Genomic DNA, 18,394 nt, shown 5'->3' on the forward strand with positions numbered 1-18,394 from the left:
TCCCTCTGCCTGCTGCTCCCCCTGCTTGTGCACTCTTTCTCTCTCTCTCTGAAAAATAAATGAATGAAATATTTAATTAAATAAACAAATAAATGATTAGTAAAAATAAATTGTGCTTAGAATGGGGGGCTTGATATCTGACTTGAAATCAAGAAGACTAGGAATTAGTTTCTACCCCTTTCTTTTTTATTATGTTAAAATAAGATGTGTTTTAGATATTAATATGTCTATATTGTTTTAAATATCTGTTATTTATGGCTACATTATGTTTAGCCACTTTACCCTCCAATTCCAGTCATATGACACAATAAAAATTAATTTATTATACACATATTAAACTGAGAGGAATATTCCTCAGTGAAGGGAGGCTGTCTTCCTTCTGTTGATGTAGGGACAAGACTCTTAACTGTAAGCGTTTTTATAGAGTTCCTTTTTCTTTATTTTCTTTAAAGATTTTATTTATTTATTTGACAGACAGAGATCACAAGTAGGCAGAGAAGCAGGCAGAGAGAGAGGAGGACGCAGGCTCCCTGCTGAGCAGAGAGCTAGACGCAGGCCTCAATCCCAGGACCCTGGGATCATGACCTGAGCCGAAGGCAGAGGCTTAACCCACTGAGCCACCCAGGCGCCCCTATAGAGTTCCTTTTTCTACAAAAGCCATAGTGGTACATAAATATAGATCTATATTTATATCCACTGGAATTTATGAGACAGGATTACTATAAGGGTATATTTGGTCTGTCACTAGGAAGTGAGTAAAGGAATTCAAGAATATTGAAAATTCTCACCAAAGGACATATAGGTAAAGAACAAAATATAAATAATTAATACTTATCCCATGCTGGAGCTTCAGCATAAAACCCCAGTGCTTGCCAGTCTGCTATGCTACCACCCATGATGCACTTTACCTAAACGTGGATGTCTGGATAATATACCAATAGGATTAAAATAAGCCAAAAGCTATTTTGCATATTTGCACCCAAATCCTAAGTAATTCAAGTTTAATTTTTGTCAAACCAATGTAAATAAACAAAATAAGCAAACACACACCCAAGAAAATATATTTCCAACAAGAAACTCAGAGTACACAAATATTATTTGATCTAGTCCATAGCCATGGGGCACTTTGATGACTCCAATGGTTGAACATCTGACTCATGGTTTTGACTCAGGTCATAATCTCTGGGTGTTGGGATCTAGCTCTATCCAGTGGCAGCAGGGGGTCTGCGTGGGATTCTCTTCCCTCACCCTCTGCCCTTCCCTTGCTCTCTCTCTCTCTCTCACTCTCTCTCAAATAAATAGAAAAATCGTAACAAATTAAAAAAAAAGTCTACAGCTGTGTTGCAGTAGATTATGTTACTCATTTAAACATCTCTTCAATATAGAAAGACACTGACCAACATTTAGGTGTGCTTCTTAACTCAGCCTTGTGGTCCCTCACCTAAGGATTCACCAACCTTTTATTCAGCCTAGGAATTCCACTTCCCAGCCTTGGGTCAGTATTTTAACAGTAAACATGATAAATCATTAGCCAGCATTCTACTCCTTGCAGTCAGTGCTAATGGGGAACTTGGGAAATGTAGAGTGCTCTTTGTCTACTTTTTGTTTTATTGCCTTTAAATGGTCAAAAAGGGAAAAAAAAAGCTGTCAGAAGGACAAAAGAGACTGTGGCAAATTATTTTTCAAAGAAAATTAGCATGAGATTATAAATTAAATAGATTCTATTATTCTAAAAAGTTAAGTGAGAAGCAAAAAAATGCAGTAAATTCACAATGTTTTTAAGAGTTAAAGTATTGTTGAAAAGAAGACGCCTGCATAAATCACTTCTCCATACAGTTGTGAAGAGCCAAGTTGCTCATTTCCTAATGTTTACTTGCTACCTGAGTAATAAAGAGCGTGTTAAAAAAAAGAGTCCTTGATAGACTGAAGTTGCTGAGGGAAATAATGTAAAATGCCCTTCACATTTTTTTTAATGCTATAGCATAAAATGATTGTTAGGAAAAATAAGACTCTTGTTTGAATTCAGAGACAGTTCTATTATTTTATTCTATTCAAATTCATGGGCTTTTAATATGGCCAGCCATAATGACTTTTAACAAGGACTTACTTTACAAATTTATATAACAACTTTATCTAGTAAGAAAGTAAAACTGTAGAATTTCTGCTTCTTAAGTAGACAGGAAAATAGGAACCATCCTTTGTGGTCAACCAGGGAGCCCTATCCTCCCTCTTCTCTTCCCTCCTCTTCTCCCTCCCTCCTCCTTCTTTCTTTCTTGCTTTCTTTTTGTTTGCTTTCCTTTACTTACCCATGCAATGATACTTACTGAGTACATACCTTGTGCCAGTCTCAGGGAAGCATACTGGAGGAAGGATGAGGAGTTGTGTTTAAAAGGTGAACAGATTAATGGAGAAGGAAGAGAGCTCATATAAAGTTTTAGAAAAGAGTAGCAGAGCACAAAAACAGAAAATCACCCCTGAACATAGAACAAAGTCTATGGATCACACTTTCTTAAATAAATTCCTGGTATAATGCAATGGCTTCTCTCCTATAAACCCTGGATTCCATGGAGACTATATTTTTCCCCATCACATGACACTTAGTCCATCTACCTACTATTATCTTTCAACTTGCTCCCAGTGACCACTGCTTCTAAATGCCAAAGAACTAAAGGAAGTCCCCATTGCCTTTATCACTTGTTCTTCTACCAATCAAACTGAGAGTCAGATGAGGCACATTGATAAGATTGTTGTTTTTATTGTTCTTCCATAAAAATGGCAATTTTAGATATTTCCACTCTTCAAGACTCTAGCACTGTTTCCCTAAAGGTAGTCAAGTAAGAAGTAAAAATGGTGGCATAATGCACTGAGACATAAGGTGAGTTTAAAGTACATTCTTCCTGATGGAAGAATAAGTGAGATCTGGCTATGTTTCTGTGGTTGAGACTAAGCACATATTTGCAGAGTCGTACAGTCTTGTGATGGTTGAAAGACAATATATAAGTCCCAAGATATTGCATGGGCCATACATTCCTATTTTATTTTATTTTATTTTATTTTAAAGATTTTATTTATTTATTTATTTGACAGACAGAGATCACAAGCAGGCAGAGAGGCAGGCAGAGAGAGAGGAGGAAGCAGGCTCCCTGCTGAGCAGAGAGCCCGATGTGGGGCTCGATCCCAGGACCCTGAGATCATGACCTGAGCTGAAGGCAGTGGCTTAACCCACTGAGCCACCCAGGCGCCCCAACATTCCTCTTTTAGATATAAAGCGAGTCATTAGAGTAATTATAGGACAAAATACACTCTTACCATGAATTTCTACATAGGATTGAGTAAGATATCTCTCCAAACCAGAGACTTCATTACTATAGTTCTCGTCTTGTGAAAAAGATAAGATCTCTCTTCTTCCAAGTATCCTCCCAGTAATAGGGTGAGTGGTTGTTCCAAAGATATGTCCATAACTTAATTTGCAGAATCTGTGAGTACTATCTTATATGACAAATGAGTGACTACTATTCATATGGCAAAAACTGTGATTAAGTTAAAGATCTTGGGAAGAGGAGGTCATCCCAGGTTGTTGGAGTGGACCTTAAAGGTAATCACAATGTCTCCTTTTAAGAGAGAGACAGAGGGGGATGCCTGGGTGGCTCAGTTGGTTAAGCAGCTGCCTTAGGCTCAGGTCATGATCCCAGCGTCCTTGGATCGAGTCCAATATCGGGCTCCTTGCTCGGCGGGGAGCCTGCTTCTCCTTCTGCCTCTACCTGCCATTCTGTCTGCCTGTGCTCGCTCTCTCTCCCTCTCTCTCTGACAAATAAATAAAATCTTTAAAAAAAGAGAGAGAGAGAGAGAGAGGGAGTTTTGACACAGACACAAACAGGTTGGAGGGCAAGACTGTGTAAAAATGGAGCAGAGAGAGATGGGTCATAAGCCAAGGAATGACAGCCATCACCTATAGCTTCCCAAGTGTATGTAGTTCTGCCAATGCATTGATTTTACTCCAGGGAAACTGATTTTGAACTTTTGACCTCCATAACTATGAGAGATTAAACTTTTGTTTTAAACCAGAAAGTTTTCAGTAATGAGTTCAGTAAACATAGGAAGCAAATTTATTCTCAAATTTGGAAAGTCTATTTCTGGAGGCACGATCTAACCAAAAGAAAATCAGGAATGTGAGTAAGCAAATAGCACATCGGCTGAAATACTTGATATGGTGACTCCAGAGAATGCTGTGCTTAAATTCAATTTTATACAATCCCATGCTGTGACTGAGATGACCTCTGTTGCTGTTCAGCTGCTTACTTGTGAAGTTAAAAGTATTTTTAGGCTACAAAAGGTAGGACTTTGCTAAATGTGGCTCCTTGTCTCCCAAAGTCAAAGCTAGAAGAAATAGCAGAAGGAGGCTAGGAGTAGGTATCAGGCACAAGTATGTCTCCTGATGGTTTAGTAGATGTTATAGGGGCAATAGAAACTCAGAACTGGGGGTGTGGGGGTGCATGAGTAAGTCTGATTAAATGAGAAAAATAAGCATATGGATGGCTGTTAGAACATAATTAATAAGTCAATAAAAGGTATAAGTTACAAAGAGAGTCTGTGGGATACCAAACAGGTGGTAAAAGTGTACTTAGAGAGTTGTTAAATATTTTGTGACCTCAAACGTGAGTAGGAAGTTGGCCATATATGCTCTAAATTGTCCTTATTACTTGTTGGACCGTAGGAAAACCTCACTGCAAACTATGCTCATCTTTTTGTCTCCAAATTGTGAGCTCTATGCATTCAATGCCTCTACCCACCTGGTACCTTCAGACTGTAAAATACTTTCTGGACACATTATCAGTATATTCATGAGAAAATTAATAAACAATATTTAGAAAGGTGAATAGCTACTATTTATAGGTTAGAAGATGACAGGTTATCAGGTGAGCTAGTGATAGGATTGTAATAATGCCTAATTCAGTTCCTAGGACATGGTCAGTAGCTGTAACTACAAGTAATAACATATTATAAATAAAAATAAACTAAAAGGACTTTCTGATAACCTTTTAGATATTGTACATGTTATTGAGATGTTTCTTGAAGCAAACGTCCTTGTTTGGCTGATTCTGATTCTATTCCTTATTACATCTATTCCCTATCTGATTCTATTCCTTATTGCATCAGAAGGAGTCAACATTTGCTTAGAAGTATATGCTTTCCAAAAAAATAAATAGATAAAAAGAAGTATATGCTTTCAGAACAGGAATTGAATAAAACCTGCTGGAGAGAAAAATACTCTGGAGTCAAAAACTCCCAACTTTCTTTATAATATTATTAGTTTACCTGAAAAATGAGGGCTAATGTAAGAGCTAAGGCATAGTAAAGGTTTTGTATTCTTAACCCTTCTCTTAGGCTACAATTCAGGCTCAAGCACAACATGGCAGCTTCTTTCTCCTTTCTTATTTCTATAACTTTCCTTTTCCAATGAAGCAGTAAGCAAAGCAGAGGTCAATAACAATGACGTTCATAAAGACAAGACATGAAGAAAAACTATTTTCCTTCCCTGAACTTTAAATGAAATTTAGTGACTGTTTTCTTAAATAAAATGTGGTATTTAATTGTTGAAAGCTTCTGCAAGAGCTGTCAGGTCTATTTGTTGAAGAATAGCTAAAGATATGTCCTTCTGTTTAGAAAAAAAAAATCAAAAGGATTTTTCATAATCAAGACACATTTTTGGCGTTGAGATCCAAAAGTTCTTTCTGTAGTTCGGATATTAACCCTTTAGTGGCTATGTCATTTGCAAATACCTTCTTCCATTTAGCAAGCTGTCTTTTTGTTTTGCTGATGGTTTCCTTTGCTGTGAAGAAGCTTTCTGTTTTGATGTAGTCCTCAATAGTTTATTTTTGCTTTTGTTTCCCTTGCCTCAGAAGATATATCTAGAAAAATGTGGTTATAACCCATGTCTGAGAAATTACTGCTTCTGTTCTCTTCTAGGATGTTTATGGCGTCAAATCTCATATTTATGTCTCTTGTCCATTTTGAGTTTATTTTTGTGTATGGTGTCAGAAAGTGGTCCAGTTTCATTCTTTTGCATGTAGTTGCCCCATTTTCCCATCACTTTTTATTGAAAAATTTGTCTTTTCTTTATTGTATATTCTAGTTTCCTTTGACATAGATTAATTGACCATATAAATGTGGGTTTATGTCTGGGCCCTCTATTCTGTTCTGTTGACCTACATATCTATTTTTGTGCTAGTACCATACTGTTTTGATTACTACAGGCTTGTAGTATTTCTTGAAATATGGAATTGTGATACCTCCAGCATTGTTATTCTTTTTCAAGATTGCTTTGGCTATTTCAGGTCTTGAGTGGTTCCATCCAAATTTTAGTTTATTTGTTCTAGTTCTTTGAAAAATGCTGTTGGTATTTTGATAGGGATTGCATTGAATCTATAGATGCTTTGGGTGGTAAGGGCATTTTAACAACATTAATTTTTCCATTTCATGGGCTTGGAATCAAAAAGACATAACAAGTCTTGGTGAGGAGGTGGAGAAGAAATAACAAGTGTTGGTGAGAATGTGGAGAAAAAGGAACCCCTATGCATAGTTGGTAGAAATATAAATTGGTATGGCTATTGTGGGAAACAGTATGGAGTTTCCTCAAAATTTAAATAGAAACACCATATGATCCAGTAATTCCACTGTGGATTATTTACCCAAAGAAAACAAAAACACTAATTTAAAAAGATGTTTGCACCCCTATTTATTTGCACCCCTATTTATTTATTATTTACAATAGCCTAGATATGCAAGCAATGTATCCATAGAAAAATGGAGAAGGTAAATATGGCATATATGTGTAGGAATACTGGTCAGCCACAAAAAAGAATGAAATCTTGTTAGATGTAGTGGAATATTACACAGCTATAAAAAGGATGAAATCTTGCCTTTTTGCAACAACATGGATGGATCTAGAGGGTATTATACTAAATGAATTAAGGCAGACTGAGAAAGACAAATACTATATGATTTCACTCACACATGGAATCTAAAAACCAAAACAATTGGATATGCAAACAGAGAAAAAACAGAGTCTAACCTATAAATATGGAGAACAAACTGAGGGTTGCCAGAAGGAAGGAAGGTGGGGAGATGGGCAGAATAGGTGAAGAGAAGTGGAAGGTAGCTATGTTCACCACTATACCACCAGTGCAGACATAGGTAAAGAGAAGTGGAATACACAACCTTTCCCTTTTAGAATGAATAGGTGGCAAGAATAAAGGCACAGCATAGGGGATTTGGTCAGTGATACTGTTGTAGTGTTGTATGTGGATACATGGTAGTTATACTTGTAGAGAGCATAGCATAATGTATAAACACATTGAATCACTATGTTGTACAACTGAAACTAATGCAACACTGTGTTTAAACTATACTTAAAAACAAATTAAAAAGAACAAAAAATACGTATTTGATCACACAGAATATTTTCTTATGTCTTTTGATAAATATTAGTTATTTTATTTTAGTAGATTTTTTTCTCTTCTTAAGTTACATCGGTCATTTTAATTTTTTTAACATTTCTTTTTTTAATTAACATATGCTGTATTATTTGTTTCAGGGGTACAGGTCTGTGATTCATCAGTCTTACACAATTCACAGCCCTCACCATAGCACATACCCTCCCCAATGTCCATCACCCGGCCGCCCCACGCCTCCCATCTATTTCCCCTCCAGCAACCCTCAATTTGTTTACTGGCATTAAGAGTCTCTAATGGTTTGTCTCCCTCTCTGGTTTCATCTTGTTTCATTTTTCCCTCCCTTCTCCTTTGATAAACAAGACAGAGTGTCATTATTATTTTAAAAATGTGACTCTGTTTTTTCCAAATACAGGATCTCCTTGATCTTTAAGAGCCACCCATTCTTGTGAACTCAAATTTTAGGTCAGACTTTGTTCAGTGTTGGCGCTCTAGAACAACTTCATGTTAAAGTAATAATATAGTTAATATTTAAAACTTGCCTGGGTGGCTTAGTCGCTAAGCATCTGCCTTCAGCTCAGGTCATGATCCCAGGGTCCTGGGATAGAGTCCAGCATGGGACTCCCTGCTCAGCAGCAAACCTCCTTCTCCCTCTCTCACTCCCCCTGCTTGTGCTCCCTCTCTCACAGTCTCTCTCTCTGTCAAATAAATGAATAAAATCTTAAAAAAATAAAAATATAAACAAAGCTTCCTTTATGAACATTAATAATTGAAAAAAATATTTTCTGAATTTCTCAATTATTATTTTAAATATAGGAAGCTAGAACTCATAAACATCCTCATGTCTAGAATGAAAGTACACCTGTCAATACAAATTAAATTGAACCAATTCATGTATTAGTAAATTAATATTTATATTGATTCCCTAAATCAGAATCACATATATGGTGATATTTATTATACTGTATGCAATTTCAGTTTTAATCAGCTAGATATGTTCTCTAGACAACACTTACTGGTGTAGATCTTTTTTTTAAGTAAAATTTAAAGTAATTGTAATTTTTCACCTGTTAAGTAAAATAGATATAGAAATTTATGTAATATGGAATGTGGTTTTCATGACATTTAAAACTTTCTATGCACATTATGGCAAGGAAACCATTAGTGACAAAGGAACAAATCGAGCCCTGAAGTCCATATCTGTAATCATAACCATTAGAAACTTGAGCAAGATAACTAAGCTCCCTCCACCTCTCTGTTTCTAGCTTCAGAATGTAAAGAATAACACATATTGTATGACTTCCAAAATAATAAATAATGTTGCAATATATGAGTCTAACACATGATAGACTATCAACACACATGAGAACTTAAGCTTTAATTTGTGTAAATACTTGACTCAGTTCCTAAAATATTATTTGATGAAATTTTATTGGCTTGAAAACAAAAAGTAACTTTCCAGCTTTTTTTCCAATGAATACATTTATATATACTTGTTAATTAAATAATTCATTTATCATCTGTAAGGTCATGAACTCCCAATCTGTCATTCTGTATTTTGCTGGAAGTAGATTTAGGGACATTTCTAATCCATAATAACTCCACCAATGACTTAATCTTACATAATCAAGATCCTTTGCAGTTAAATATACTTTTTCCATAGCTAAATAAAGAGGGCTTTAGTAATTAAAATAATGTTTGAAATTAATTATGTGGAAACAGTAAGAACTACAATCTGAATTTGACATCATCTACATTTTATACATCTTAAACCTTTATTATTCATTTACTCTATTGAGGATCAGATTGAGAAAGAGATTATAAGTATCATTTATAGTAATGTCTATTTTGAAGTTTGAAGTTATTCATTAAAGTCTTTAATAATTGTGAATATGCTTAGTGCTTAATAAAAATTTATTTATTTGATAGACTATATCATTTAAGTATCATAACTGATCCATGATTCAAATCTCATAAAGATAGCATAGCTTTAAAATAAAGTCAGGAGGGGTACCTGGGTGGCTCAGTGGGTTAAAGCCTCTGCCTTTAGCTCAGGTCATGATTCCAGAGTCCTGGGATCAAGCCCCACATCATCCTCTCTCTCTGCCTGCCTCTCTGCCTACTTGTGATCTCTGTCTGTCAAATAAATAAGTAAAATCTTTAAATAAAAAATAAAATAAAGTCAGGGAAGCATTCTTTGACAAAAAATTAGCCTCACTAATTGGTTTATTGTGTTAGCAAGATCTATGTTCAAATATTGGTTGTTGAAATAAACCTCACTTAAACTGTATTCTACTTAAGTGGCAATATAACTGTACAATATTATTTTAAAATTTGTTCAAAGAAAGTGTGAAACATTATTAATTATCCACATCTCTTTAAAGTCTAAATTCTGATGTTTAATTTTATTACTCTATAAAAAATATGCTCTCTAAATCACTGATTACTTTGATTTCTTGGCAACACTTCTGTATGATATAAGTTATCTTAGTAAATACAGTTGGAATAAGAATTTATTACTACAATTGATTTTTAGAATGCATTCAATTTATGCTATGAATAGTTTTTAAAGATACATTTTATTAATTACTCATATTATTGACTTTTGAAATACATTTACAAGTGAGCTTTTTCTACGAATCTTAGTTCTTTGTACTCTGTAAGGAATAAGTCGAGTTTCTGTTCATATTGCAGAATAAACTAAGCCAATTTATTTTTAACATTTGTAATTTAGTAGTCATAATTAATAATGTTTTCTAATATAAATAAATGTTTGTTTTGTATTTGCAGAATATGTCTTCTTATTTAAAATTAAAATTGATTGCTTATGCCTTGATTCATTGCTTAAATTATTATCGTACATGGTACAATAATCACAAGAAGCAAATAGTGGCCATTACAGTTTTAATAAGTTCTGGATAGGGGTTTTGAAATTTCATATAACTGTGTTGCCCCAAAAGATCATTTCCTCCACTTTGCTAATATCATCTGTCCTTTTCCAAGGCCCATGGTGGGAAAAAAAAGTGTAATAAGGGCAGTCTTGCCTTGTTTCTTAAAGAAACATGGCCAATAGGGAACAAATCAGAAATTGTTAGTTGTGTCTTAAGAAATAATTCTTCTACAAGTCTGGCAGAACTTGAAAAACTGGCTCCCTAAAGGAACTGAAATGTTAGGGGTATTAACAAAACAAGAAATATATTACATCAGGCTGTTCTCAGCTGAGCTATTCACAGAATATCTGTATTCACTTGAATATTGTTGTATCAGATTAAAATAAAATTCTTTTGTTGGAGCAAAGTTAATATAAGTGCATATAGAAAGAAGCAAATACACTTAAGGAATTAAGACTTAAATACTGATGATTCGCCTCCTAAGGTAAATATATAATGAATAAATTGGTATCCTTTTCTGTTTACATATTTATGGCCTAAAGAAATGAGAATTTATTATGTGTGATGTCAGATTTAGGAACTAGAGAATTTTAGAAAAATATCTAATTATTTATAGTATAAATATGGTATTCTTTATTTTTATGATTTATTGATGATGCTTTTTGATGTTATAATATAGGTATTATTTAATTCTTAGGTGTACTTTCATAGAAATCATGCATCTTTAAACACAGCCATGTTTATCTTCCTTCTTCCATTAGTTATCATAAGACTAGGCTTCCTCCTTTCGTTTGGTACCTTGAGATAGGTGAAGTTTGCACCTTTAGCATTCCAACCCGTCTCCTGCCCCCACTCAGTATCATCCTTCACACCATAATGATTTATTTGTTTCACTTGGTAACACTGTCAAGTTCTAAAATCATAACATATGGCACATATGCACTGTCTATGCTTCTAATTTTTTAGTGTCTTTTGTAAGTAATTTTATTAAAGATTTATAGACTCATGGATTGCTCAAGATCAAATGATCCATGCTGATGAAACCTAGCATTGTATAAGGGAAGAAATTAAGACCCAGGGAGGTTACTGACTTGTCAAGACTGATTAATGACATGGTCATGTATAAAAATTAAATCAAACTGGAATGAGATTTTTTTTCCTGCTAATAATTTTGGTAACATCATTTGGACTCTTTCCAAAATCAATGTAAATCCTAAAACATGGACATTGTGTTCAAATTATATTGTTAAAATGCACAACATAATTAACTAAACAGAGAACCAAATAGGCCATAATTGAATAAACAGATGTAGCAGTAATTAACATTGTAGTTATTAGAAAAATAAGAGACTGTTGAGCTTTCATGTGTGACTGCTGCTTCAAATCTTAATACTGAAGACCAGAGTGAGAGTAAATCAGGAGCACAGGAGACAACTCAGGTAATAAGTTGATACAACTCAACTGCCACAAAGTAAGTCACGTAATGGAGCACTAGCAATGGTACCAATTCTTCTGAGTAATTTAATTTTCCACCTGCTAGAATCATAATAACAGATACATTGGTATGAAGCTAACTTAGTGTCTGAAAAGTGGAATATTTAAATAAGAAGATTTTGAGAAAAATCCTTGACTTTATTTGTCATAGATTATCATTTAATTGTTTTAATTATTTGGGTTCAAAAATATGATTTTTTTACTCTTTAAGGGAAAGGATTATCACCATATATAGGTTTCCACTGTAAAGTAAGTAAATAAATTTTTAACTCAGTCTTCAAAATTGAAGTATGTATTTTTGAAAAAGGTAGAACTTTAAGAAGTTTATTTGAGCAGAGTTGCCTTTGGAAGAATAGTTTCTAAATAATTTCAGCATTTTTTCAGCCAACTTGAATTTTGTACTTCATTAAGGGGGAAATTTTATTACCCTGTTTGATAATAATTCAAAATAATTAACTGCTAATGGCTTTTGATATATCAAAAAAAAAAGACATACTTTTAAAGGTTAATAATCTTTTACATTTAGAATACTCAGAATAATATGCCTAGTGATGTTTTTGCTTATGTTAGTTTCTTACCTGTCATTCCTCCTGTCATGGATGCCAGATACTCATTTCGATAGCCTGAGCCAGTTCTGCCTTTTCCTAAGCCCTTCACTTTGCCCATCTTGGGCTGCCTTGACTGTCTCTCTCTTAGAAACATAATTGTTCTTCCTTAACTAGGACCTTCAAAATGTAATTAAAAATCAAACAAAAAAAGATAATCTCCAACCATATGCAATTATATATGTTTATGTATTACATACATAGATATTAAATTAAACATTAGACATTTTTAGTTATGACCTCATCTACTTCACTAATTTTCCTAAGAGCAAGACAAATATTTTATTAGACAAGATTGTGAGTAATGTTAATTCTGAGGAACATTCCTGATACCAAATCAAACAAATTCTGAATCACATGATAACATTATAAAATAGACTTTGGGTTATAAAAATGTCTTCCATGGTGAATGCAGTGAGTAGAAACACCACGTATAGGTAGCTGACGGTGGAAGTCTACAAAGTGTGAAGGGACTGCAAGATGCTTGCAAAGCCTTGCCCAACTCCTGCCTTTAGAAATGATCAGCATTACTCAGAATCCTCAAGTCTTTTTTTTTTTTTTTTAAAGATTTTATTTATTTATTTGACAGAGAGAGATCACAAGTAGGCAGAGAGGCAGGCAGAGAGAGAGAGAGAGAGGGGGAAGCAGGCTTCCTGCCGAGCAGAGAGCCCGATGTGGGACTCGATCCCAGGACCCTGAGATCATGACCTGAGCTGAAGGCAGCGGCTTAACCCACTGAGCCACCCAGGCGCCCCCTCAAGTACTTTTTAATGATAGTTTATTTGTCCTCCAGTCAGTACATTGTTAATTTTATGAATTTGTAGTAGTATTTTTTTAGTCAAATGAGATTCCTAAAAATCCATTTGTACTTATACCTTAATTCTAACATGAATACATGGCTGAAAAAAGTATATTTCCCTTTATGTGCTTAAATGTAATTTGTCTTTCTACAGAAAATGAAATAATGTTCTTTATGTGTGAATTACATCAGTTGTTCATTCTCCAGGTGTTACAGTATGAATAGTATATATTAAATTATGAATATTGGTTAGGTTAACCTCATCTAATGCATTTATTTTAAAATAAACATAAGTAAATTCTGGTTTCTGAATGGTATAGTTTGGCATCAACTCTTATTCAAAATGCAGGTACAAATACATACAATGTTATTATGTTTATAATGTTGATGGTACTTCAGCAAAATCTAACCAGGATGAAGTCTAAACAAAAAAATACACCATTTTTACTGATGCACTTTAGAAATTGGAAAGCAGTTTTGGCTTTGAAGGGAATAAGGATAACTAAAGCAGTTGTTTTGTGTGGGTGTATGTGAATATAAATGAATGTGTGTGTGTGTGTGTGTGTGTGTGTGTATGTTATATCTATCTCAAATACGTATAACACATATACAATTTGAGATACATATATATCCCAATATATACATCTGTATATACATCTGTATCCCAAGTACATATACATATGTATCCCAAAGCATACAGATTCTTCTAATAAAATACTTTCTGTTGATGGGGAACCAGAACTTGGCAATAATTTCTCCTAAGGTATCTGATTGTGTAATTTTATGCCTTATTTTGTTTATACAATGTGAAAAAACAATGCAAACAGAATTTTTTTTTAATTTCCCTCTGCTCCATTTCCATCATTTATAAGTCTGAAGTGGTACAGAGTAATGTTCCATGTTTTCCAGTTATTGTTTTAATTCCCATTAGGATATTGTGCCCATTATTTACTCAGTAATAGCAGCATGGTTGCTTTTCCCATTTTATTCTTATGACATGAACTCTACGGCCAGAAAAAATCTTAAAGTATGCTTTTGGCAAAATTTAAAAAATTAAAATAAAAGGAAGTGTTTAGAGCTATGATAGTTTCATGAAAATTTTTTGTGAGAAGCAGAGTTGGGGGTTGGAGGGGAAGAGAAGATAAAAAACCTTTTTTTCAGTGTGCATTCCAATTTTATCAATATTTGAAATACATAGTTTGAACTTCTTTCCCTATAATAAAAATTAATACTGTATTTCATAAGAGTATTTTAGGATTACTTTTTTGTAGGTTTGACTTATTCATGAAAAAAATGAAAAGGAAATAGAAGCAAATGTTTCCAGTAAAACATCTTTTCTCATCACAATAGACATCAAATTACTCTCTTTAAAAACAATTTTAATGAATAAGAATGAGTGCTGGTTTACTAAAGAATATCTAAATATTAAATATTTTAATAGATTCCCTGTTGCTTTGTTTTTAGCATTTTACCCTATGTATGTAAATCGTTTGCACAAATAGGCAGAGCAATAAGTAGTTTAATCAAAGTGGAAAAACAAATAATTCTAGGTAAGAGAAAAGAATGGGTTTTCCCAAGTTTTTCTAGGTCAAAGCCTCAAAATGGATCTATTTTAAGGTATTTCTACACAATAAAAAGAGTATTGGCTATCACGAAACCTACTAATCTGGCTTTCTAAATTTTAGCCATTGCCGGAAATGTTCTTTATTGCTGTTTTCTCTCAAAATAAGCTTCTCTTATTTTCAGGGACATTGGGTACACCTGGGGAATTAAGTGTTCTTTTCAAATACTGTTCTTAATGGAATAGTTCTTTATTGCCAAGCAATTGTTGCTTCTTTTTCTGGGATTATCAAAAACACATCATAGCTACAAATTAAAACAAAAAATCTGTATCATGAAACATAGGTATGTGACCAGTAGATCAGTTTAAAGGAATATATTTTATAATGGGAAAATCTTGATATGTAAAATAAAATATTATAATGAAGAATACCATATTGATTATTACTTTGAAAATACGCATGGAGTTTACTGATTATATAATTTACCATTAAGAGTTGGAATGGCATGCAGAAAAGGCATGACATTAATATCAATATATGTATTTTTTAAAATGCACTAAGTATGGTTATTGTTGTTTTAACAGCATGAAAGATGCAGGAGTAGGCCATAAGCAATGGAGGAGTCCCGTATCATCCACCTGCAAGCAGTGCCCAGTGGTCTACACCAACCCTGTGTGTGGTTCAGATGGGCACACCTACTCTTCTCAGGTAAAGACAATTATAGTCATTTCATATGAAACACATAATGTGTATTTAGTATTAAATGAATAAAATTATTATTTCTTCCATGTAGTCATCCAAATAATTTATTTAACTTTTAAAACAATGCAAGTAATCCCACTAGTTTGGAATTTGATTTAATGTGTATTTGTTGCTCCTATATCAGAATTTTAAAATTTGAAATACTGAAGTTGTGAACACTCTGAACACTCAAGTATTAAAAGCAACATTTCCTTTGTTGTTACTATGAAAGAATTCAGAAATGTAAACATGTCATTCCATAATGTTAACAGTTATTATTATTATAACAGCAGTAGCATCTACCATCTGTCATTATCATTACTTCTTTTATCTCATATGTTATTTCCTATAGTATTACTAAAAAGCCTCCAAAAATTCCTTTTAACAAATGAGAAAACTAAAGATCAGAGAGATATAGAAAATTTTCACATATTTACTGACATTGAAACCAAGATGTGTTGCCATCTGATTTTGTGTGTCTCTTCTCTCCTTGACATTATTCTGCCTCTTTATTTGGTGTCCCATATTAACTCAGATATATAAGAGCTTTTAAGAACTTTACCTCATAAGACATTGATAAGTTTTCTTTGGTAATGTGACAGGAAAGAATGTAAGCTCACAAGCTCTTACATGAAATTTTGGGACCAGATAAATTTATGAAATTAGATTTTTTAAAAAAATATATCTTTTTAAAAAAAGATAATGTAGCATATTGTACTGTGTCCCCAGTGGGACCTTGCTCATTTGTTAAACATATTAATATATTATTAAGGAACTAGATGAATATTCACATTAAATAGAATCCATGAAATCTATAAAATAACATTACTTCAGTTCATATCTGAGTTTGCCCACTGCAAGGGGAATTCCAAAAAATTTTTAGCTATCTGAACATTTTGTTTTGTAGATACCTCTTTATGAACCATCCCTTCTCCTAGTAAATATGTCCTCACAAGTTCCACTTGAATTTATAATCACTAATCTAAACAGTAGCACTGCAATGATAAGATAGATTCATTTAGTAAATAAATATATGCATAGTACTTATTTGTTGCTAAGTGCTGTGTTATTTTGGTGAAGCTGCCATGTGCTAATTTGCTGAGATTTTAAAGGAGTGTATTGCTTGGAGAGAATGGAAAATGTTACTGGTCATTTCAATATAAACTTGATCTTGGTGAATTTACCATGGTCCAGAATCTCAGCTTTGCAAGTTAAGAAAATTCATACTTCTGGCACAAGGGACAATGAATCTATCCCATATTATCAAATCCTACATGATAATGTGTAAATTTAACAATTTACTGATTTATTCAGTGACAATGAAGGTTGCAGATTGCAATATTCAAATTGGTGGGTAGAGGTACATGGCAAACAAATTTTAATCTTAATTGTACTTGATGAACACTGATCACTGAACAGGTTGAATGAAGGGAGAAACTGTAATTTTTACTGGCATCTAGCTAGGATAAGCATGTCTTTCTCAACCCTAGAAGTATGTGTACTGAGGTGGTAGTATGTTTATGTCCAGAGTGTCCCTGGAGCATGCTAACATTAGTCTACCACCTTTTGTTTGGGTCTCTCTTAAGGATGCTACTAATAGATGGTCAGTTCTGTTAAAATTTAGTGTCACAGAACACAAAGTTATCATCATGAGTGATTTCTTCCTTTTGGAGCCATACAGGAGGACTTGCTTGATGATTTTAGAGAAATACAATCATATTCTACCCAAGATTAAATATACATATCATAAGTAGATTAATTCACATATATTTCCAATTCCGTGGGGTTTCCCCATTCTTCTTGTTTGTACTAAGCACCCTCGAACCCCCCCACCTTTCAAATCATATGGTTTTATGAATATTGTTAATAAAGCCAGTCTAAGTAACCCATTGAATTGTAACCATTCTAAGTAATCCATTGAATAATAAACCATTGCATTATTATTTTAATATTTATTTGCATATGTATCACTTTCAATAGATGCCTTGTTGACAAAAAAGATGTGAAAAGAACATGATTCAAATGAATATGAACTTGCAGTAAGTCCCAAATCACCATCGTTATTTCTGTTGATTTAAATTTAACTTGGTGATTTTTCAACTTTGGACCACCAATACTAATCTTAGAGCAGTGAGGCTGAGCTGTATAAAACAATGCAAACTAATTGGAGACCTTAGCCCAGTAAGAACTTATATTAAACAATCCTTAATAATACTTTTCAGAAGTTTATAGGATTTGAAATTCAAAATAAAACTCATCTTTTTTTTTTTTTTTTCTGTAAGACAAAATATTGCCCTAGGCTATTTAGGTACTGGATCAAGAACAGAGACCACAGAGGTAAATGCCTTCTTGAAGTGGTAATTTTATTATTTCTCCACCAGATGCTTACCAGAGATAAAAACAGAAGATTGGTTTAGGGAGTCATAGATTTTTATTTTGGTACTTGGCTCACTCAACTTGGTCAATAAGTTTAGCAAATTTTGACAGGGAAAGATTTAAACAGCTTTGGGGGACTCATGGGCATTTGAATTCACAGTAATGTGAACTCCAAATTCTGGGTTTAGTAAGGTCCATGAAGCTTCTTACCTGAGGTGTCCAATCCTTCAGCTAAGTATTCCCAATATGTTAAATACTGGCCAGAAACCAGGTACTCGTAGCCCAGAGTGTGGGACCCTACATCCAGGATGGAAGTGCAGTCCTACTGACCTGGTCTTCCAATCATTTTTCTGTATTTTGGCTCCCTTGCATATACAGTTGTTTGATTGTTTGCACTACAAATAATCTTCCTTCAGGTTCTATTTTAGACCCATGATGTTTCCTCATTACCTTCAGTTCAACTTATGGAAAGGAA

The 18,394-nt window shown here is 33.7% G+C and overlaps 1 protein-coding gene across 2 annotated transcripts in view; it reads left to right on the plus strand.

The window, feature by feature from the left end:
• The window catches only part of SPOCK3 (SPARC (osteonectin), cwcv and kazal like domains proteoglycan 3), a 487,655-nt gene that overhangs the window by 288,080 nt on the left and 181,181 nt on the right, over positions 1-18,394 (plus strand). For both annotated transcript variants that reach the window (XM_047717726.1, XM_047717727.1), the window contains one exon: positions 15,387-15,510. In XM_047717726.1, coding sequence (XP_047573682.1) covers positions 15,387-15,510 — 124 coding nt within the window. The remainder of the gene's footprint in view (positions 1-15,386; positions 15,511-18,394) is intronic.

Source organism: Lutra lutra, chromosome 2, assembly GCF_902655055.1.
Source record: "Lutra lutra chromosome 2, mLutLut1.2, whole genome shotgun sequence".
Taxonomy (NCBI): domain Eukaryota; kingdom Metazoa; phylum Chordata; class Mammalia; order Carnivora; family Mustelidae; genus Lutra; species Lutra lutra.